Source organism: Acipenser ruthenus, chromosome 9 (genome assembly GCF_902713425.1).
Source record: "Acipenser ruthenus chromosome 9, fAciRut3.2 maternal haplotype, whole genome shotgun sequence".
Taxonomy (NCBI): Eukaryota; Metazoa; Chordata; class Actinopteri; order Acipenseriformes; family Acipenseridae; genus Acipenser; species Acipenser ruthenus.
In genome coordinates this window covers 59,729,333-59,754,317 of record NC_081197.1, presented here as the reverse complement: position 1 = coordinate 59,754,317, position 24,985 = coordinate 59,729,333, and the positions used below count along the sequence as shown (strand labels likewise).

At 39.5% G+C, this 24,985-nt stretch overlaps 1 protein-coding gene across 2 annotated transcripts in view; it reads left to right on the top strand.

Annotated features, from left to right (window-relative positions):
• The window catches only part of LOC117406088 (gamma-aminobutyric acid receptor subunit gamma-3), a 166,596-nt gene that overhangs the window by 133,211 nt on the left and 8,400 nt on the right, over positions 1-24,985 (top strand). For both annotated transcript variants that reach the window (XM_034923559.2, XM_059030370.1), the window contains exons 6-7: positions 16,168-16,305; positions 23,093-23,245. In XM_034923559.2, coding sequence (XP_034779450.2) covers positions 16,168-16,305; positions 23,093-23,245 — 291 coding nt within the window. The remainder of the gene's footprint in view (positions 1-16,167; positions 16,306-23,092; positions 23,246-24,985) is intronic.

Sequence of the window (24,985 nt, the reverse complement as noted above, 5' to 3'; positions counted from 1 at the left end):
ATTGAAGCCAGTCACTCAAGCCTTGACTCTGCTCTAGTGAACAGGCTGTATCCCCTAATGTCTGGTATGATTGAAGCCAGTCACTCAAGCCTTGACTCTGCTCTAGTGAACTGGCTGTATCCCCTAATGACTGGTATGATTGAAGCCAGTCACTCAAGCCTTGACTCTGCTCTAGTGAACTGGCTGTATCCCCTAATGACTGGTATGATTGAAGCCAGTCACTCAAACCTTGACTCTGCTCTAGTGAACTGGCTGTATCCCCTAATGACTGGTATGATTGAAGCCAGTCACTCAAGCCTTGACTCTGCTCTAGTGAACAGACTGTATCCCCTAATGACTGGTATGATTGAAGCCAGTCACTCAAGCCTTGACTCTGCTCTAGTGAACAGGCTGTATCCCCTAATGACTGGTATGATTGAAGCCAGTCACTCAAGCCTTGACTCTGCTCTAGTGAACTGGCTGTATCCCCTAATGACTGGTATGATTGAAGCCAGTCACTCAAGCCTTGACTCTGCTCTAGTGAACTGGCTGTATCCCCTAATGACTGGTATGATTGAAGCCAGTCACTCAAGCCTTGACTCTGCTCTAGTGAACTGGCTGTATCCCCTAATGACTGGTATGATTGGAGCCAGTCACTCAAACCTTGACTCTGCTCTAGTGAACTGGCTGTATCCCCTAATGACTGGTATGATTGAAGCCAGTCACTCAAGCCTTGACTCTGCTCTAGTGAACAGGCTGTATCCCCTAATTACTGGTATGATTGAAGCCAGTCACTCAGGCCTTGACCAATAACAGACATATGCATGGATTCTTATCTGGCCAAAACAAATTTTAAAAAAGCAAGAAACATAAAATACATCATAAACTCTGTGCTTTTATTTACAGAAAAATTGACACTTTCCTAAAATAATAGTCCTAAAATAAATGTAATATCTGTACCACTCATAACAAACTGTGTATCAGAGTCTGTACAAAGTTATTTTTGGTTTAACCTTGTTAGCAATTACTTTTTTTGTTGAATGAACCTAAACTCAATAAATATATACTGTAAACAAACCCATATGCTTGAACAATGTGTCAGGGGCATATTATCATGCATAATAATGTGATGTCTTTTGTTTTTAATTAATGGTGTCATTCAAGGACATATAAATCAAAGCAATTATTTGACCAAATGCTAACTGAAGCAAAGTTAGGCGTTCTATAGACATGCTTTAGTGTATTCAGCTGTGTGAATCAAGCTGCCCAGATAAGTTATCATTTCACAGTAAAAGTAGCATTGCCAGAGGAAATATTGCAATGCAAATGATCTCATTGCCTCTTAGTTTCATTCATCAGTCTTTTGTGCTTCACTGAAATATACCAAAAAGTAAGGTTTCATTCCAGAAGGAAACAGTCTTGAAAGTCATGTTCTGTTACATTTGCCATTAATAAGCTGCTCCTAAAAAATCTTCAAAAAGTATAGCAAATAAAACATTGTGGTTTTAACATCCTAGCACACATATGAATATTCCTGAGCCTATCCTTCCCATGTCTATCCTGTAGCGCTGGAGCACATTTTGTAAAGTCCTGAGTTTACTGTATGTATGTTTATTAATATCCTTTGATATTGTAGATATAGCTAACTGGTAATTGCTGTACAGTTACCATTATATTAGAGACACGAGGTGTACAGTGAGGTAGACATCTTCCAGTATTTGCATTACAAGCCTCATGTTGTAAGATTGGAGTGTATTCAATGGATTAAGAACATAGATTCCTGTTTCCAGTCTGACTAAAGAGAATGGGGTATCAGCCTGTGTGCTTTCCTGAAATGTAATGGGTTTTGAGTGGGGCAGTTCAATGGCAACACCTATGCATTCTTTAAAGAGGTGCAGTGTTTATGGGTTTTAAATGATGGCAAGCTTTCAAAAGAGTAAGATCCAAAATAAGTACAGTGAGTGTGTGTGTTTTTTTTTACCTTAACAGAATGCAGCAGGGTGTTTGTTTTGCATAGCAATTGTATCACTGTAGATGTCTGTGATATCCTGAAGAGCACGTCCAGGTGACCTTTTCTGTAAATGTCCTGAAGCATTAAAACGATGACAGTGCGATGATGAACACAGATCAACACAGCGACAGATGAAAACGAGGCAAACGTTACATAAAGAGAGGAACAAACTGCAGACACAGCTGCCACTTGCAATGGAAATACATCTATAAAACTTGTACAGTAATAACACTATGTAACACAATTTTTGTTCCTGGGTAGTAAGTGTTATTTCCTAATTGCTTATGCCTCAAAAGTATAGAAAATGGCTATTATTCCCCACAGACTTTGCTTTTGTGACCAGGACAGTGATATTTTGAAATGTACCTATTTCCAATGAGAAAACGGGCAAATTTGTGTCTTTTCGTTCACATAAAGTCAGAAAAAAAACAACATATGAATCCAAATTAACATGTATTTATAGTAAAGTAATACAAAAATGACTACAAAAGATTTAGAAGTGAGTAGTTTTTCGAGATTTACAATTATACTGTAAATCACTTTCACGAATCAGCCCCCAAATGTAGTCTCCCATCATGTTCTCGTTATACTGTCCTTCATTGACAGCTCATCCAGGAGCCTCAAAGCTGTGCTGCTCCATAATGGTAACAAGTACCCATCTCTTCCCCTGGCTCACTCGGTGCACCTCAAAGAGGATTACAACAGCATCAAGACCTTGCTGGACGCCTTGAAGTATGATGAGTACGGCTGGGACTCCCGGAAGGTGCTGATGCCACCACTACACATCAAATTGGGCCTTATGGAACAATTTGTCAGAGCTCCAGATAAGGAGTCGGCAGCCTTCAAGTACCTTCAAGACTTCTTCCCTAAGCTGTCTGAGGCAAAGGACAAAGCCGGTATCTTCATCGGACCACAGATAAAGAAGATCCTGGAGTGCAATGAATTCCCCAAGAAGCTCACTAGTAAGGAGAAAGCGGCTTGGAACAGCTTTGTCGCAGTGGTTCGGTGCTTCCTGGGCAATCACAAGGCCCGAAAACTATGTGGAGCTTGTTGAGACTCTGGTGAAGAACTACGGCACAATGGGCTGTAGGATGTCCCTCAAAGTCCATATCCTTGATGCTCATCTTGATAAATTCAAGGAGAACATGGGAGCGTACTCGGAGGAGCAAGGCGAGCGCTTCCACCAGGATATACTGGACTTTGAACGCCGCTACCAAGGACAGTATAATGAGAACATGATGGGAGACTGCATTTGGGGGCTGATTCGTGAAAGTGATTTACAGTATAATCGTAAATCTCGAAAAACTACTCACTTCTAAATCTTTTGTAGTCATTTTTGTATTACTTTAGTATAAATACATGTTAATTTGGATTCATATGTTGTTTTTTTCTGACTTTATGTGAACGAAAAGACACAAATTCGCCCGTTTTCTCATTGGAAATAGGTGAATTTCAAAATATCACAGTGCTAGTCACAAAAGCAAAGTTTGTGGGGAATAATAGCCATTTTTATACTTTTGAGGCATAAGCAATTAGGAAATAGCACTTACTACCCAGGAACCAAAAAAAAATAAAAAATTGTTACACGGTGTAATAATAATAATAATAATATACTGATACGATTTAAAAACAAAATCAATAATAGTACCTTTCTGAACTTCAAAAACAAAGTTGGTCACTCTCTGGTGCCCTAACCCCTGACTATGAACCCCTGCCCCGGTAATTGTAATGGTAAAATGCTGCTGTGTGCACTTTGGAATGAAGACCTTGCTCCCAGGTCAATCTTACCCGAAGTGTCTCAGTGCCACTTTTGTATCAGTAAATGGTTAGGGTTAGGGTTAGGGTTAGTGGGGTTAGGGTTAGGGTTAGGGTTAGGGTTAGGGTTAGGTTTAGTGGGGTTAAGGTTAGGGTTAGGGTTAGTGGGGTTAGGGTTAGGTTTAGAGGTAGGGTTAGGGTTATATCATGAAAAAAATGCATGTGAAGTACATTGTAACAATGCATAATAACATTGTAATGATGTGTAATGTATTTACTAAGTAACTACTATGTAAATACACAGTGAATGTAAACACTTAATGTAAAGTCTGACTGATTTTTTTAAATCATCTCTATATTAATGGGATGTGCATCGAACCTGAAACGCTAAAAGAGCTGTCATCCCTTTATTATTGTCATACTGTGCATTATTCACATGCTGGCATGTCCTGAGAAGTTGTGAAAACGAAACCCTCTTTCCTGATTTACTCAGTAAAATGCCCACCTATTAGAGCCCACAGCACAGTGCAATAATGAATGACAGGCTGTGCATAAGTAGAGTCCACAGCACAGTGCAATAATGAATGACATGCTGTGCATACAGTAGAGTCCACAGCACAGTGCAATAAGGAATGACATGCTGTGCATACAGTAGAGTCCACAGCACAGTGCAATAATGAATGACAGGCTGTGCATACAGTAGAGTCCACAGCACAGTGCAATAAGGAATGACATGCTGTGCATACAGTAGAGTCCACAGCACAGTGCAATAAGGAATGACATGCTGTGCATACAGTAGAGTCCACAGCACAGTGCAATAAGGAATGACATGCTGTGCATACAGTAGAGTCCACAGCACAGGGCAATAAGGAATGACAGGCTGTGCATACAGTAGAGTCCACAGCACAGTGCAATAATGAATGACAGGCTGTGCATACAGTAGAGTCCACAGCACAGTACAATAATGAATGACAGGCTGTGCATACAGTAGAGTCCACAGCACATTGCAATAATGAATGACAGGCTGTGCATACAGTAGAGTCCACAGCACAGTGCAATAAGGAATGACAGACTGTGCATACAGTAGAGTCCACAGCACAGTGCAATAATGAATGACAGACTGTGCATACAGTAAAGTCCACAGCACATTGCAAAAATGAATGAAAGGCTGTGCATACCTGTTACAATGGCTACATTGGAAATAAAGTAACTGGCCTGAATATTAATGCTGGGCTTTTACTTAGAAATCTGTGTTTCTCTTTAGCTTCTTGTCCTGCAAATGTCTATCATGCTGAGAACAGATTGAAAACAAGACAGATAAACTAAACAAATAAGCATTTAATCCAGGAAAGTGCTGGCATGGTCTGTATTAGCGATGGCAAATCAATACATGAAAACTACATTTTTATAAGACACAACTTTTGGAAATTATTCCAAGTGCTGTAGATATGAGACAGTACTAAACAGTACATATCTGACATTCTGAGTGTTTTAACCTACTTTTCTTCATTTGAAATGTGGTGACAGGATCACTGACCCTGTGGCCTTTTCTCTTACTTGCTGGATCATTTGTTCTATCATGGCATTTGACGACAAACCCAGACATGTGATGCATTCTCACTTTCTTCAGACAGCTTTATCACAGAATGGATGCTTGCTTGGGTGGCTACAATATGTCATGGGCAGCAAGTGTTGCGCTTTACCCATTCGCTTGATGGGAAATAATGGCTCATATTTGATGAACTGAAACAGAGGACATTATATTGGGACTTGGCAGTGACTACAGTGGCTCTCAAAAGTATTCACCCCCTTGTACTTTTCCACATTTTATTGTGTTACAACATGGAATCAAAATGGATTTAATTAGGAGTTTTTGTCACTGATCCACACAAAAAAGTCCATAATGTCAAAGTGAAAAATAAAATCTACAAATTGTTCTAAATTAATTACAAATACAAAACAGAAAATATTTGATTGCATAAGTATTCACCCCCTTGAGTCAATATTTGGAAGAGGCACCTTTGGCAGCAATTACAGCCATGAATCTATTTGGATAAGTCCTACCAGCTTTGCACATCTGGACACTGCAATTTTTGCCCATTCTTCTTTGCAAAATTGCTCAAGCTCCGTCAAGTTGGATGGGGACCTTTGGTGAACAGCAATTTTCAACTCTTTCCACATATTCTCAATTGGATTGAGGTACGGGCTTTGACTGGGCCACTCCAGGACATTGACCTTTTTGTTTTTAAGCCACTCCAGTGTGGCTTTGGCTGTATGTTTGGGGTCATTGTCTTGCTGGAAGATGAATCTTCTCCCAAGTCCTAGGTCTCTTGCAGACTTCAGCAGGTTTTCCTCCAGGATTCCTCTGTACTTTGCTGCATCCATTTTGCCTTCTATCTTCACGAGCTTTCCAGGCCCTGACACAGAGAAGCATCCCCATAGCATGATGCTGCCACCACCATGCTTCACAGTAGGGATGGTGTTCTCAGGGTGATGTGCGGTGTTAAGCTTGCACCAAACATGGCGCTTAGCGTTGAGGCCAAAAAGCTCTATTTTGGTCTCATCAGACCATAGAATCTTCTTCCACTTGGTCTCAGAGTCTCCCACATGCCTTCTGGCAAACTCTAGCTGAGATATGATGTGAGTTTTTTTCAACAATGGCTTTCTTTTTGCCACTCTCCCATAAAGGCCAGTTTTGTGAAGCACCCGGGCTATTGTTGCCGTATGCACTGTCACCCAGCTCAGCCGTGGAAGACTGTAACTCCTTTAGAGTTGCCATAGGCCTCTTGGTACTCTTGGCCCTCTTGGCCCAGATACTCAGTTTTTGAGGACAGCCTGTTCTAGACAGATTCACAGTTGTGCCATATTCTCATGAATACTTATGCAATCAATTATTTTCTGTTTTATATTTGTAATTAATTTAGAACAATTTGTAGATTTTATTTTTCACTTTGACATTATGGACTTCTTTTGTGTTGATCAGTGGCAAAAACTCCTAATTAAATCCATTTTGATTCCATGTTGTAACACAATAAAATGTGGAAAAGTCCAAGGGGAGTGAATACTTTTGAGAGCCACTGTATATTAGGATGTGGCACACACTGAAGAGAAGCGACAGGAAACAGTATGGATGTGAAGGACTAATTCGGATTGGCTAAAGAAATCCAACAGTTAATATTTTATGATTAGCAGGATGAACTGGAAACGACAGATAGACAGTTCACATTTTTTCTCTTTTTAATTCTAGTTCTCCCATGTAAAGGTAGATTTTGACAGATTGTATCTTTTTCAGCAGCAGAACTGACAGCCCCATTAGATAGAAACACGCTTGTCAAGTACACTTTTAAATAATCATGTCTTCTACAGAAACAAAAGGTCAGAATAGTGGCAGGCACCAGGGGGATAGCCTAGGTCCTACACAACTCTGTTTCCATCTAGTTTAATTTCTGATTTACTGTGAAACCAAGACTCAAGGTGGTCTATTTAATCATATAAAATAATATAATAAACACTTCTGTAAGTCTGAACCATTTCTTTTTTTAAGACCTATTAAAAACTGTAATTGTGTTATTGTTGACATTGTGGTTTATTGCTCTGGTATATTTAATGCAATAGAAATATAATTAGCGCTGTTATGAAAGCAAATGTAGCTTAGGGTCACACAGGAAAGGCATGGTTTCATAAAAGTGAGCTAATAAAGAATTGCTAATCATATTAAAAAGGAATGACTGATACTATTGGTACCAAACTGTGGATTCCAGTAGGGATTCACCAATGTGACTTGAGGTGGATAAAGTTAGGGTTAGGGTTAGGGTTAGGGTTAGTTCCAGTAGTGATTCATCAATGTGACTTGAGGTGGATAAGGTTAGGGTTAGGGTTAGGGTTAGGGTTAGTTCCAGTAGTGATTTATCAGTATGACTCAAGGTGGATAAGACTATTAAAGTCAGTGGTGTGGTGGAACTGGAGTGGACTGGTGATTTTCAAGTGGTGGAGTGCCACTTTTATTTATTTAATTAATACAGATACTTTTCCTCAATACTGTCGGCAACTCACATTCGGCAGTAACACTTTACTTTGAAGTGTCTCTAATTACTGTGTATTTACATAGTTACTTGGTAAATATGTGTACCTGCACATAATTACAATGTTATTATGCATTGCTACAATGTACTTAACATGTGCATCTTGTTGCATGATATATAAGTACACAATTGTATCAGAAAAGAGTAAGGCTTGGGTTTAGAGTTAGGGTGAGGGGGTTAGGGTTATGTCTAGAATTAGGGTTGAGTTAGGGTTAGGGTTGTATCATGCAAAAAATGTGCACGTTAAGTACATTGTAACGATGCATAATAACATTGTACTTGTGTAAGTACACATGTATTTACTAAGTAACTTCTATGTAAATATACAGCAATGAAAGACTCTTAATATAAAGCGTTACCATTTATTTTTCCTAACTTGTAATGTGCATTTAAGCTATACAGGGCTGAACAGAACAACATGATTTTCCAAAATCAAACTGAATCACTTTTAAATCAAACCAATTCATCTACCCATTACAGTATGTGCTTGAAGTTAGCTTTTAGTAAGAACACAATGGGTGTGCATTGTAATTACTACAGCAGGGAGCTTGTCCCATATCATCTGTGTGGCAATTTCCTGCTCTGCTCTTGGTAAACTGCTTCCTTTTACAGATACAGTGTTCAGGAACAAAAAGCTGTGTCTGCTCATGTTTGTATTGTGTTATCGGAATTTGTTTGGTTTGTTTCAATGCATTATGAAAGTAATATGAGTTTAGAAAACAATGCCAAAGGGAAAACAAAGGGAGCTGAGTGCTTCAAACGAACCAAAGCGAACCAAACTGAGAGACCCCTGAACAGTACATTTCAATGTGATCACAAATCAACTCTGTGAGCAAGTTAACTACGTCTGAAAAGTGCAGATATATTGGGTTCTTCTTTGGTACACGTCTGAGTTTTTTCTGTGGCAGTAATTCTGCAAAGCTGCCGCCACCACACTCTCCTGTGTCGTTCAGTAAAATTGAAACCTTTTTAACTGTCGTGTTGTTTTACTCTCTGACGATACTAATGATACACGCCACACATGTCCATTTTACTTCAAGGTACAAAGTGTTTGATCAGAGATGGTTTCATGTGTCACGTACTATTGAAAATATCAGTACCCATGTCAGCTCTGCTGAGTGCTCTGTGCATGCACTGCTCTCTCAGGTGTCCTGTACTACTTCACCTGGGGGGGGGGGCATTTAAGAAAACACACAAAATCATAAATACACTCTTTCCAGGGAGCCAGTGTGTCAGCACCATGGAGAGCAATTTAGCACATCTACTCTGCTCCCAGCAGTAGCCATTGTGGCTTCCATTTCCTCTCCCCTCCAGCTCAACTGCTATCAGACCAACTTTTTACAACACAGAGGAATTACCTCAGACTGAATCAATTCTTCTTCTTCTTCTTCTTCTTCTTCTTCTTCTTCTTCTTCTTCTTCTTCTTCTTCTTCTTCTTCTTCTTCTTCTTCTTATTATTATTATTATTATTATTACTTAATCTATAACTTTGAACACTTAAATGTAACCATTGTAAAATACCAGTAGATACTATCAAAGTAACGCACATTTTGACACAAGCTGAAAAGTTTGTTACTTTTATTATTACTTTCTAAACTGATTTTGTGAGTGTGTGTGTATGTGTGAGTGTGAGTGAATGCGTGTGTGTGTGTGTGTGTGTGTGTGTGTATGTGTGTGTGCACCTACTCTACATTTAATAATACTTATAGTCCATACAAAATGTTTCAAATATATATTTAAGAAGGACTCAGTTTGTATTAGCTATAGTTTTTTGAAGTACTATCCCTTTCAGCTGCATTGTGTTTTTCTGTGGAATCAAAGGCGATGTCTTCTTCACCGCTGGAATCTCTACTGCTACTCTCAGATACAAGGTCTATTTCATTTCTTCCTGAGATGCTAGCTTCAGGTATATAATCTGGGTCAAGATCACATTCCTCCTCACTGGATGAGCCAACATTCGATATCTTTCTATCAGGTGGCAAAAGCGTTGTATGACTATGGGGCCTGCCATTGAAAGACCTTGCTGAAATTCCCTTTATAGTCATGCAAGGTCATCAATTGTATTGGACTTAAAAGTAAAAAATACTGTTTAAAATGTTATTTCTTAGTTTTCTTTATTAGAGTTAGTGCATGGGCCCACTGGTCTGTGTGGTGCATTCCTGGAAAGACAAAATAATGAAGCATGTTTATTTATTGGATTTAACATGACTCTGTCTACTGACTGCCTACAAATAGTATCTGACAGTTACTGCACTTTAATCATGTGAAAAAAAAGATATCAGCCTTATTAAAATGAGCACACTGCTGTCCCCACATGGACCTAAAGCAGCCGTGAAAGTGTTCAATCAGGCCTGATGAATGGAGAGCTGAGATGCTAGATATTTTGCATGGGTTCTAAAGGGGCCGTATCTGATGGAATGCAATGCCCAGTTTGTGTTCAAACAATGACACATGACCGATAGGGTACTAAAGTGAAGAAAATCCCTAAAACAGTAAAGTATGTATAGCCCTTATTCAGGTATAAATCACACATTAGAAATCAGCTTACATGTCATTTAAATGAATGTGTACTGCATGATTTGACAGCAGTGCTTCTGAAACTGACCAAAAACACAGTCCTAACCCCCCCAGTTTCTGATTTCCTACCCAGATCTGTGGGTCATCACTGCAGGGTTTTCTCAGAATATATTACCATGTAAAAGTGCCATACTGTATTTACCATGGCCTAGCAAGAACACACATGCTGGATTGGTGTGCCAGTCAAAAGGTTAAGGCAGTATGCCAAGATGATGCCAGATGCCTTAATGTCTGAATTTGACCCATAGTCTGTGTACCCTGATGAAGATAGTTATTGCCAAAACAAGATTTCTACTCAGATTTATTTAATTAAAAGATTCAGCAATCATCTGTTGAATTATACCAGTAATTCAGTATTGGAAAGGATTTTCGATTTGTTTGTAATTTGTGGAAGTAATGAATTGCTTGAAGAACATCTTTTTTTACAACCAGCTTTCCTTATACACCACAAAAATGAAATCAGGGAAACAAAGAACGAAAAAACACAAGTAACATCAGTAACACAATGGAAGGTCTCTTCCGAGCTCTGAGGACAATTAAAAACACAAGTACCATTAGTAACACAATGGAAGGTCTCTTCTGAGCTCTCAGGACAATTAAAAACACAAGTAACATCAGTAACACAATGGAAGGTCTCTTCTGAGCTCTCAAGGGGAAATTAAAGGCTGTTTCTAATAGTTTCAGTGTTTTAAGTTATATATCAATGCATGATGTAAACTTCCTGCAATAAAAAAACTGCTCTGTAGAGCTGTTAGAATATTTATTCCATGCAGGGTGGAACAAATCACTTTCAAAACCTGGTGGCCAAGTGAACTTTTATGGTGGCCCACATTTTCAAATGGGGACAGTATGAGGAGACGTGTATATGTTGCACACACTTTGCTTTTGCATTCTTTGTTTTCATGTAATTAATGTCATAAAATTCCAGGGAACTATATACATTAAATTCCAGGGAACTGCAGTGAGCACTCGGATATCCTTTACAATCCGTTATAATAGAAATGAAAGAAGCTCTGTGGAGACAAGGGATTGAAAGTATCAGGTCAGATAAACAAAATGATTCTTGAAGGTACTGTTGGGTTCATTTAAAATCTTTTCTCTGTTTTATTGTATCCACTGTCACTGGAAACAGCAGATTTTAATTAAGCAATTATAGGGAGTCAGATAAATGAATTACTTGTATTTGAATCTGGTTTAATACAAATTAGCTACACCACTGTGCACAGCTATTATTCACGGGTAGGGGCATGGACAGCTTGGTTTGGCTGTTATCCAGTAACTTCAGGATCATTTGTTTATATTACCAAACCTGTAAATTGCAGAACAAGGCAATGCTTTACTTTGACTTTGAAAAGTCTTTAAAGTTGTGAATGACACATTGCACACGATTCAGGTAGTGTGAATACAGTATTTTGATTTCTCTCTGGAGAGGCATAAACCACGTTTACAGTGTCAGAGTCTGGAGGTATATCACCAAGCAAGCAACACCAATCACAGGAATATAAACCACGTTTACAGTGTCAGAGTCTGGAGGTATATCACCAAGCAAGCAACACCAATCACAGGAATATAAACCACGTTTACAGTGTCAGAGTCTGGAGGTATATCACCAAGCAAGCAACACCAATCACAGGAATATAAACCACGTTTACAGTGTCAGAGTCTGGAGGTATATCACCAAGCAAGCAACACCAATCACAGGAATATAAACCATGTTTACAGTGTCAGAGTCTGGAGGTATATCACCAAGCAAGCAACACCAATCACAGGAATATAAACCACGTTTACAGTGTCAGAGTCTGGAGGTATATCACCAAGCAAGCAACACCAATCACAGGAATATAAACCACATTTACAGTGTCAGAGTCTGGAGGTATATCACCAAGCAAGCAACACCAATCACAAGAAAAGTATTACCATTTACAAAGGGTTAAGCAACTTAGCTATTTGTTAGCAGCTGCTGGTGGTTTGCAGCATTCAAAAAAAAAAAGAAAGGCTTGGTAACTACAGAGGCTTTGAAAATAATGATGGCCTGCAACTGAATCTGAATTCCATGCACATTTAATTAAACAGGCATCTATCTAATAAACTGCAGTAAAACCCCTATCATACAAACTGTGTCTAACTGCAGTAAAACCCCTATCATACAAACTGTGTCTAACTGCAGTAAAAACCCTATCATACAAACTGTGTCTAACTGCAGTAAAACCCCTATCATACAAACTGTGTCTAACTGCAGTAAAACCCCTATCATACAAACTGTGTCTAATAAACTAGAGTAAAACCCCTATCATAGAAACTGTGACCAGGTGGTGTCCAGATAATCCAGTTGTTCAGATAATCTAATTACAACTGTGAAATTGTTTATATGACTTTCCCATTCAGCCTCTTAAAAGTTGTAATTCTAAGCTCTTTACCAGTAAGTATATATATATATATATATATATATATATATATATATATATATATATATATATATATATATATATGTTATACTTATTATATATTATATATAATATATAATATATTATGCAACTTAAAACCACACACGTCACACTGAACAGATATAATGAAGGAGTTCACTGCTGTGCATTGAAGCAAGGATATACCACTATTGAGCAGGTGAGCTACGTCACTATAATTGCTCGAATATATTTTTTAAGAATATAATACAAAAACATATTTTCTAACAATGCTTGATTTTACTAATTTTGTTGGGAATCCTTTACATCGTGTCTCTTATTACTGTGTGTTTACTTAGTAGACACTTAGTAAACATATGTGTACCTGTGTTTACATGGGTACGGGCAGCAGTAGTGGTTAGGGCTCTGGACTCTTGACCGGAGGGTCGTGGATTCAATCCTAGGTGAGGGACACTGCTGCTGTACCCTTGAGCAAGGTACTTTACCTAGATTGCACCAGTAAAAACCCAACTGTATAAATGGGTAATTGTATGTAAAAAATATTGTGTAAAAAATAATGTAATTGTATGTAAAAATAATGTGATATCTTGTAACAATTGTAAGTCGCCCTGGATAAGGGCATCTGCTAAGAAATAAATAATAATAATAATACTTACTTACAATTACAATGTTATTATGCATAGTTACAGTGTAAATGTGTGAATATTTTTGCACAATATACAGTAATACTAACCGTAAACATTGTCAAACATTGCTCTTTAAAATACACCTGCATGAACTGAAGGCAGACTCGTAGTGTGTACTACAATTCCCTGCATGTTTGTTAACTGTTGATCCTCCTAATACTGCTCTAGTGATTGCCGCAGGCTTCTTTCATTTGTACATCCATTAGTATTAGTATTATGTTTCAATCCAATAACTAAAACAGAGAGATGCTATCAAGAAACAACCCTTAGGATACAAAATCAAAGCCTTTTTTTTACATAAATAGAAGTTCCACTTAGGGGGAGTGACTTGGGTTCACAGGTCTTATTTGAATTTGTACATGTAACCCTTACATTAAGTGTCTCTAAACCGCGTCAAGCACCCCTAGTGGTCAGGATGGGCAAGGTGCTTGACATGGTTTGACCTCTTCTCTGAGTATCCAGGAAGGAGACAGGAGACAGTAACAGAGGGTTCAGGGCCCCCTAGTGGTCAGGGTGCTTGACACGGTTTGACCTCTTCTCTGAGTATCCAGGAAGGAGACAGGAGACAGTAACAGAGGGTTCAGGGCCCCTGGCACATTAACTAAACTGTTAGCGGGCAGTTCTCTTGACGTAGGAGGCAGGCTAAGCATAGCGCACCTATCCTTCACAAAACTCAAACACAAAGGCAGAATGTCTCACCAAATAATTCCTGCAGAGGAGGCGCTCACACGCAGCCCTTTCTGTGTGCCTGGTAAAGCCAAACACTCTGCTTTTATACTGGCTCTGCTGCTCCCTGATTATTCTAGTATTACTTAAGTGCCAAACCGTTTTACTTAAGATGCTATCCAGGTGAGGCTGATTGCTTATTATCTCTCCTGGAGAGCATGTTAACTACCTGTAGAGTCAAGCCACCCACAATTCCTTTATGCACCACTTACTCTAGTGTACTGTGTCAGTTTTTCACTGAGTTCAAATGGTGTGTTGAGAATGTCATGTGACTTGTGACCGGTGACCGGTGCTGTGTCTGGAGCGCTGTGTCTGTGTATGTATATATATATACACACACAGTAAGTACAGGACAAATCCAAATTTTGCTGTGGATTGATTTAATAAAATAGACTAGAGCAAGGCATTTCACAAGCAGAAACTACATGTGCTTTTAATGTGGAGCTACGGGAGTCCTTCTTCTCATAACTGCTGTTGGTTTATTTCAATCAGAGGAGCAGGAATGCTAATGGCAGCATCGAAAGGACAGGGGACATGTATCTGGAAGGGTTTCGCTCAATTAAACTCATGCCTGGTGCCACTGACTTGTGTTTGCCACTAAACCTCAAATTACAGCGATTGCTGTATATTAACATACACGCTATTCACATACAGTGATCTCTACCTAGTGCATGTTCTGACACGTTTATCTGCTTGTTCCCTCAATATGGAAACACTGGCTTGTAACAAATTCATTTCCAGGCTCAGTGTAACAGGAAGCCAATGTTGGGACTGATAAGTTGCAGGTCAAAACACATGTTGCAGCATTATAAATAATTTGTCACAACACTAAAAGTCCAGCAAACGATGGCTGTGGTTGACTACAATTTAGATACATACAGATCTTTTATAAATATTGTTCTCTATGCAACATATTGTTCTCTATACAACCCCCTAGAATGCTATAAATACCATGCATTGAATGTGATGTGTTTCCCAGTCCGCTAGCTGGTTCCCATGGTGATTAAGTGGAACCTGCCCCAGAGATCCTTAGACAAACCAGCAACTGAATGTATCCCTGCCAGGGAACCAGCCTGGAATCAATAAAAAAAAACACCTATGGGTTTTAGATACAACTGAATGTACCCCTGCCAGGGAGCCAGCCTGGAATCAATAAAATAACACCTATGGGTTTTAGATACAACTGAATGTACCCCTGCCAGGGAGCCAGCCTGGAATCAATAAAAAAAACACCTATGGGTTTTAGATACAACTGAATGTACCCCTGCCAGGGAACCAGCCTGGAATCAATAAAAAAAACACCTATGGGTTTTAGATACAACTGAATGTACCCCTGCCAGGGAGCCAGCCTGGAATCAATAAAAAAACACCTATGGGTTTTAGATACAACTGAATGTACCCCTGCCAGGGAGCCAGCCTGGAATCAATAAAAAAACACCTATGGGTTTTAGATACAACTGAATGTACCCCTGCCAGGGAGCCAGCCTGGAATCAATGAAAAAACACCTATGGGTTTTAGATACAACTGAATGTACCCCTGCCAGGGAGCCAGCCTGGAATCAATAAAAAAACACCTATGGGTTTTAGATACAACTGAATGTACCCCTGCCAGGGAGCCAGCCTGGAATCAATAAAAAAACACCTATGGGTTTTAGATACAACTGAATGTACCCCTGCCAGGGAGCCAGCCTGGAATCAATAAAAAAACACCTATGGGTTTTAGATACAACTGAATGTACCCCTGCCAGGGAGCCAGCCTGGAATCAATAAATTGAACAAATTGGGAAATAGTTGGAACACACACACACACACGCACACACTGACAATATCTAATGTGTATTTTAATCCTTACAACCTGAGATACAGAAGCAAGGCAATTTTTCATTAAAACGTGCAATGCAGGTCACACTGTCTCTTTGTAATTACAGATGGGTACCCTAGAGATGAAATAGTTTATAAGTGGAGAAAAAACTCAGTGGAAGCATCGGACCAAAAATCCTGGCGACTTTACCAGTTCGACTTTATGGGTCTAAGAAACACCACTGACGTAGTGACAACAACTGCAGGTAATGACAACATTACTTTCTGTTTTTTTCAGTTCTTGCGAAACAATGGAAGGCTCCAGCAAGTCAAGAGAGCTTCTCCTCACAGTTCTCCCAGGGCCCCTCCATTCTGACCAATCATAACCACCCCCTGTCCCTCCAGCCCTGGGCCACTGTCAAGTGGACACTACAAATGCAGAGCTGTTGTGTGATTTTTGTGATGTGATCTAATGTCTACTGGGAGCTCAGTTCACGCCTGGTCATGCTGAGCAAACATGAGAGCCGTGTGTATACTCAGGGTTCAGAAGGCATGTGAAGCTGTGCTATCAAACTGGGATTGCCTGGGATACACCCCTGTTTGCCTTTAGCGTGATGTTGTCCTGATAGCACATTTAATGAGCAGTAATAGTAAACAGTACACAATATGCTGGCCAATAACAAACAAGCAAGTTGAAACAAAAACTAGGCCACTTAAGGAAAAGTTCTTTGATTCTGTGGTGGAGTATTCCGAAAAGGATATGGCACATTTGAATACAATGCATCATAAGAAACAAACAAGGCACTCTCTAATGCGTTCCACACACAGGTCTTGGAGCATTCATTTTGCATTGAGCATTGAGACCGCACCTCCATGTCACTTATAATGGAAGGTGTGTTTTATTACAGTATCATAAGCATTGAGACCGCACCTCCATGTCACTGATAATGGAAGGTGTGTTTTATTACAGTATCATAAGCATTGAGACCGCACCTCCATGTCACTGATAATGGAAGGTGTGTTTTATTACAGTATCATAAGCATTGAGACCGCACCTCCATGTCACTGATAATGGAAGGTGTGTTTTATTACAGTATCATAAGCATTGAGACCGCACCTCCATGTCACTGATAATGGAAGGTGTGTTTTATTACAGTATCATAAGCATTGAGACCGCACCTCCATGTCACTGATAATGGAAGGTGTGTTTTATTACAGTATCATAAGCATTGAGACCGCACCTCCATGTCATTGATAATGGAAGGTGTGTTTTATTACAGTATCATAAGCAGTGAGACTGCACCTCCATGTCACTGATAATGGAAGGTGTGTTTTATTACAGTATCATAAGCATTGAGACCGCACCTCCATGTCACTGATAATGGAAGGTGTGTTTTATTACAGTATCATAAGCATTGAGACCGCACCTCCATGTCATTGATAATGGAAGGTGTGTTTTATTACAGTATCATAAGCAGTGAGACCGCACCTCCATGTCACTGATAATGGAAGGTGTGTTTTATTACAGTATCATAAGCATTGAGACCGCACCTCCATGTCATTGATAATGGAAGGTGTGTTTTATTACAGTATCATAAGCAGTGAGACTGCACCTCCATGTCACTGATAATGGAAGGTGTGTTTTATTACAGTATCATAAGCATTGAGACCGCACCTCCATGTCACTGATAATGGAAGGTGTATTTTATTACAGTATCATAAGCAGTGAGACCGCACCTCCATGTCACTGATAATGGAAGTTTAACTATCCTAGTGTTATACATGCATTCTTTTTCAATTAGAAACAAGTTTCCCTGAAAAGGTTTTGTTGCTGTTTTGCCGTTCTCTTGTTTTCCCATTTTGGAGAGACCAGCTTCCTTGTTGTGGCACCTGAGCGGATCCTCCGTGCATTTCCAATCCCCATCCAGCCATCAAAGTGCAAATTAAAATAACACAGGCGTGTTTTCAAAAGACTGCAGGAATCAAGATTTACAATGTACTGAACCTTCTAAAAACCTGCATTATTTTTCGTAATTATTATCTACCACAAGGTGTTCTGTGTATATATTTTGTACAATATAATGCTAATCCTAACCCTAACCCTAACTCTAAACCTAACCCAAACCACACTAACCCTGACCCTAAACCTAACCCTAACCCAATTAACCCTAACTCTAACCTAACCCAAACCACACTAACCCTAACTCTAAACCTAACCCAAACCACACTAACCCTAACCCTAAACCTAACCCTAACCCAATTAACCCTAACTCTAAACCTAACCCTAACCCAATTAACCCTAACTCTAACCTAACCCAAACCACACTAACCCTAACTCTAAACCTAACCCAAACCACACTAACCCTAACCCTAAACCTGACCCTAACCCAATTAACCCTAACTAATTGGGCAGCAGTGTGGAGCAGTGGTTAGGGCTCTGGACTCTTGACCGGAGGGTTGTGGGTTCAATTCCCAGTGGGGGACACTGCTGTTGTACCCTTCAGCAAGGTACTTTACCTAGATTGCTCCAGTAGAAACCCAGCTGTATAAATGGGTAATTGTATGTAGATATAATGTGATATCTTGTAACAATTGTAAGTCGCCCTGGATAAGGGCGTCTGCTAAGAAATAAATAAATAAATAAATAAATAAAAAATAACTCTAAACCTAACCCTAACCCTTTTCTGATACAATTGTGTACTTACATATATCACGCAAAAAGATTAAGTACATTGTAACTATGCATAATACCATTGTAATTCTGTGTAAGTACACATGTATTTTCACTAAGTAACTACTATGTAAATACACTGTAATCAGAGACGCTTAATGTAAAGTGTTACCGTCTAGACTGTAAAGAATATTTTGTTGAGTTCCATTAAACACATCATCATAGCCCTTACTGTTCCTGTTAGTAACAGCAGGCTGTACAGCTGGCTGTAGTAGGATTGGATGTCTCTCTGCTTAATGAATTACCTGCAATAATTCTACAGTGCTACAGACGATAGCATTTGAATCATAGCAATTAGCAGGTGTTGTGTATATTAAAGAGGAGGGCTAGAGACAATACAACCATCACTGAACATAGCAGCACAGTAGTTCTTGCTAAATTTCGAAATGTCACATTTTTGTCAGTTTTTCATTAAGTATATGGAAAACTACAAAGCAGTATGCAATTCAATATGTTAAAGTAGCATTATGCAGGAGGTTAATTCTATAGGGTGATGCAAAACCTTTGACCATGACTGTAGCATATGAATGTACAGGCAATCCAATAGCAGTATTGTTGTTTGATATTTCCCATGTAAATAGAGGATACACCATGAACATTCTTAGAGTGCAGTAGCTATTCCACCAATCGGGATAGATGAATAAATCATCCCCAGGTGGGTTGTTTACACCTATCCTCATGAATTAAATAACCACAGCACTCTATGAATGCGTCTGCAGTGTTCTGTTTATAGCAGTATAACTGTGTGGAAAATACAGAATGTGATAACATATTGCCACTGGTTACCACTGTGATGTCTCATCTTGGGGTCTTCACATGTTTTGTTTGTTTGTTTGTTCGTTTTAATTCTAACTGATACATCTATTATCATGTATCTCGGCAGTGAGGGGCTGCCTCACTGCTGAGATTGCTTTTAGCATGCCCCTCCCCTCCCTAGCCTCTGGTAATCAATTACAGTGCTACTATTTATCTGCAAGCGATTGATTTTTCCTTGTGGGGATTTTTACTCTTCCCTTGCACGCAGGCTGAGAATCTTTTGTCAGAATCAAACAAAACTGGAGGAAAGTGATTTTAAATAATTGTGTAGTGTGCAAGAGACTGTGTATTTTGTAAAGAATTGGATCATGTCTCCATGGTAATTATATTGACACGTAATCCTGTGCAGCATAGAGCAGCACTTGGTGTTGTTGCTTTACTAGCAGAATTAGTTTTATTCCATAATTTTCATTTATACTTCCTGTACTGTGGAAACAAACCAAAAACCACAGTGCAATGCATGGCCCGAGAGCAATTGGGCAGTACAGATGAGCATGCCCCTAGAGCAACTGGACAGTACAGATGAGCATGGCCCGAGAGCAACTGGACAGTACAGATGAGCATGGCCCGAGAGCAACTGGGCAGTACACATGAGCATGGCCCGAGAGCAACTGGGCAGTACACATGAGCATGGCCCGAGAGCAACTGGGCAGTACACATGAGCATGGCCCGAGAGCAACTGGGCAGTACAGATGAGCATGGCCCGAGAGCAACTGGGCAGTACAGATGAGCATGGCCCGAGAGCAACTGGGCAGTACAGATGAGCATTCACTTAAACCATTGCAGTGCCCCTGGTAAAGGGGTGTTCAGATCCTCATTGAAACCATTGCAGTGCCCCTGTTAAAGGGGTGTTCAGATCCTCATTGAAACCATTGTAGTGCCCCTGTTAAAGGGGTGTTCAGATCCTCATTGAAACCATTGCAGTGCCCCTGGTAAAGGGGTGTTCAGATCCTCATTGAAACCATTGCAGTGCCTCTGTTAAAGGGGTGTTCAGATCCTCATTGAAACCATTGTAGTGCCCCTGGTAAAGGGGTGTTCAGATCCTCATTGAAACCATTGTAGTGCCCCTGGTAAAGGGGTGTTCAGATCCTCATTGAAACCATTGCAGTGCCTCTGTTAAAGGGGTGTTCAGATCCTCATTGAAACCATTGCAGTGCCTCTGTTAAAGGGGTGTTCAGATCCTCATTGAAACCATTGCAGTGCCCCTGGTAAAGGGGTGTTCAGATCCTCATTGAAACCATTGCAGTGCCCCTGGTAAAGACATCCTGATATGATGCTGTCATGCATTTGCATCTTCCACATGTCCCCATACAAAGACCAGAAGAGAGGTTTTTATTATCTGTCTCTATTAGGTCACCATGCATGAAAATGTTAAATCCCATTTGAAAAGTAAATGTATATAATTTACTGTGGAATGCATAGTTCCCCATGGAAAATGTAATAAAACCAAAGACCTCAATATCCAAGTCTGAATGTGTTGCTGTGAATCGATGGCATACACATGAAAAAATGAAAAAAAAAATTAAATAGAAAGAAAAAGTTGATTTTAAAATGATGCTGCCAAAGATAATTTACTCAATTTAGATACATTTTTATCTGGAGGAATCTGTTGAGGATAAAGTTGGCAACTCAATGAGCCTTTTGAATGAATTTTCCATAGGCCTGTATTATACATCCAGTACATGTGACTTCAGCAACTGAATATCAAGACATATTGGCATAGGTCAGGCTTTGCTTGTGAAATGGTAATGCAGTATGTTATGTTGTGTAATATACATTTAAATATCTCTTTCATGGCTGACTGTAGAAAACACATTAAGAGCAAAGAGACTCAGCTACTCGTATATTACTCAGTGCAGGTCACCTAAAGTTGAGGTGGAATGCAGATTTTAAAGGTCCTCTGGAAAAGTATCTGCAAGAGGGCCTGACACTCAGGGATTAAGCTGATACATTCACCATAGCATATACTGGACAGAATTCACATTATATGTGTATTAATATTGCACTGAAAGCATTAACGTGTTTAATCTGGACAAGCAGACTCCAGTGTATGGAAACGTTAGGGGGGGGGGGGGGGGGGGGGGGGCATTAAATTCAGCCTTACTTGTATTAAATTATGAATACCTAAAAAGGTAATTGTTTGAAAACATCCCTTTATCTTCCCAAAGTACAAGTTTTCTGAAGTCATTAAACTATAAACAGAGTATCTTTCATGAGTACAAGCTAAATGCCCATTTCAGTTATATTGTTTCCTTGACAACTAAGACATTTTACAATATTTATTGGGTGAAGGTTGGGTCTGAAAAGACAACCAGCTGGCAATTGTAATGTCAATAATTCATATCACTTTGAAGGGGAAGGGCCTTATAAATGATGTGTGTGTGTGTGTGTGTGTGTGTGTGTGTGTATATATATACATATATATAATTCCTGTTGAAATGTGTGAACATTTAAAAGGGAATGTTCACAAGCTGTCTTGTTTATCCTATCATAACGTACCCATATGTATTAGAAAAACTGCTTAATTAAATCAGTATTATCTTGCATATGTCATCCACTGTGTTATTGTTTTCTCCTTGTTTCCAGATAGCAACATCGACAACTTAATCCATAAAGCCTCCCCAATACATTCTCTATGTGTATGGGCCTTTCAGCAGCTGTAGTATCTACTATACTGCATATCTCAAACATGGAGGTCTGCTATGATAAATCACACTGCAGCTTTACCAGAACGTAAGAACAGCCAAAGCATCATGGAATAACAGAGCAGCAAACCATTCAAAACCACGCCTTTGGAAAGTTCGATTGAGTACAGCATATAAAATAGTAAAATAATGCCAGCTCAGCCCCACTCCATAAAGAGGAGCCAAACAAACGAAACAAAGCTGACAACTACGGTGCAGAAACTCACTTAACATCTTCATAGTACACTGCTACGCCCCAGGCACTGAACAAAATATATTTGATCTGTGTGGATAATCTGGATCTTTGGAGTATTTACTGTGCTATAATCAGAACAAGAGACAAGGGCACATTCATATTCAGGTTCAAATATATATACGGACGGACGAGTAATTTCATTCCCATAACTGTCTTCACTACGTGGAGCCTTATACAGGTGGCATGTATTGATATACAGGATCACGAAGATATCACAAACAGTTGCATGAGAATTTGTTAGCCTGAAACCTGGAGAATGTGTAAAGGTGGAGCGATGACAACAGTCTAGAAACACGAAGACTGCAGCAACACTTTACATTACTGTGTATTTACATAAGGGTTACACAGTAAATGCACGTGTGCTCACACATAATGACACTGTTACTATGCAGCGGCATGCTGTGTTCTACACATGTGGTTAATAAACACTGAGTGTTAAACTCACATCCTGCTACACTATTGATTGAATCAGCTGCTTGCATTTGCCATTACCATCATCGGCGATCCATTTTTCGATGTGTAAAACATGAATACACATATTTTTTTTCTTCTTAATTTCTTTTCAGGTGAATATGTGATAATGAGCGTGTACTTTGAATTAAGTAGAAGGATGGGATACTTTACCATTCAGACCTACATTCCCTGCATACTGACTGTAGTCCTGTCGTGGGTCTCCTTCTGGATTAAGAAAGATGCCACGCCTGCCAGAACAGCACTTGGTAAGCTGGGAATCTTTTTGTCAGTTTATTAAAATAACGTTTTGATGGATGTTAAGCTTGTACCGTTTCTGAAATAGTGCAAAACAACATCTCTTCTGATTAGATACACCCCACACACAACGTATTGACTCCTTATAGATCACACAGACAGATGTTGTACTCAGGAACTACTCCTGCTTTATCATCGCACATTCTCATGCTAAAATCTCAACCCCCGTTTTAGAGGACTTTGATTGGAACCTAATTCTTCACCAGACCTTTTCCTAGTTTGCATAATATCATGAAAAATGGCATATTATATGAGGGTAACACTTTAAAATAAGTGTTTGTTCATGATTATTTCATGTGTATCAAGGGAAATGTTTTGAAGTCATGAAAAGTATGTCATGAGCTCATGCTTGTGACTTTTGAATTCAATAGGAATTTCATTTGAAATCAGTAGGAAATCATGTGTTAGTTACATTGGAATTACAGACACTTCGTGTTAAGTGTTACCATTATGAGAAATGGCTTGTTAAAGTATGAACCTGTGATCACTTCTGGTGTAAAGTGGTTTTATCAAGCAAAAGGGGGTTGGTAAATCAAACTATAGCATCACGCATATTTCTTAACAGTGGTACTATCACCCTGTGTATATGACTTGCCTATCGCGAGTCTTAGCTCTGCAGTGCCATTGCATTGGTTAATAATCCTGTTGCAAAAACAGTTACACTGCCACACTGTCATTGCATTGGTTAATAATCCTGTTGCAAACACAGTTACACTGCCACACTGTCATTGCATTGGTTAATAATCCTGTTGCAAACACAGTTACACTGCCACACTGTCATTGCATTGGTTAATAATCCTGTTGCACACAGTTACACTGCCACACTGTCATTGCATTGGTTAATAATCCTGTTGCACACAGTTACACTGCCACACTGTCATTGCATTATGTCACTATTTCATGACATTGCTGTTGGTCCTATTCTGTTAAAGAGTGCTTGTTTTTTAACCAGAACCCAGCTAACAAAATGTCAACATTTAATTATAGAACAACTTCAGAAAACGAAAAAGCTGCAGGTACAACAATAGTGCCATTTTATACAATGATAACCAAGTTCATTATAAATGGAGCTCTGCAGGGCTATGGGGTTGTACCTTTTAGGATGCAGTACCAGTTCCACTGTGTATAAAATCAACACAGTCCAGAAACATGCAATTATAGATACACTATAGATATGCTTTCAGACCACAAGAGTCACACTATTACATGGACCAGCAGAAGGATTAGTGCAATATTAACACAAACATATGAACTCAAATCTTATGTCTCATGCAGATTTTCTGAAGTCTACATGTGTACTGTGAGGGGGGTGGGGTGGGGGGGGGTTGCTGGTGGTGGATTGCCTGTATTTTGCGTGCGAGGGGGTGGGCTGCTGGTGATGGATCGAGATTTATGCACATGGCTGATATTTTTTATTGTCCCACATAGTTGAATCATTAATTCATGGGGGGGTTCAAACACCTAAAACCAACCCCTTAGCTATGCCACTGCCTAACCCTAACCCTAAAGCCATTGCACAATGGGTACGTTCTGTCATTTATCATCCGTCATCCAAGAAAGTCATGCGTCAGTCCATTGCACACTACATGCATTAATATCGTGCTTCAGAGCGCTGATGTGCAGTGGAGGCTTTGTAGTAAATATACCTCATTTCAGTATTTTAACCCTTAGCGGTCCATTTATTCAGCATG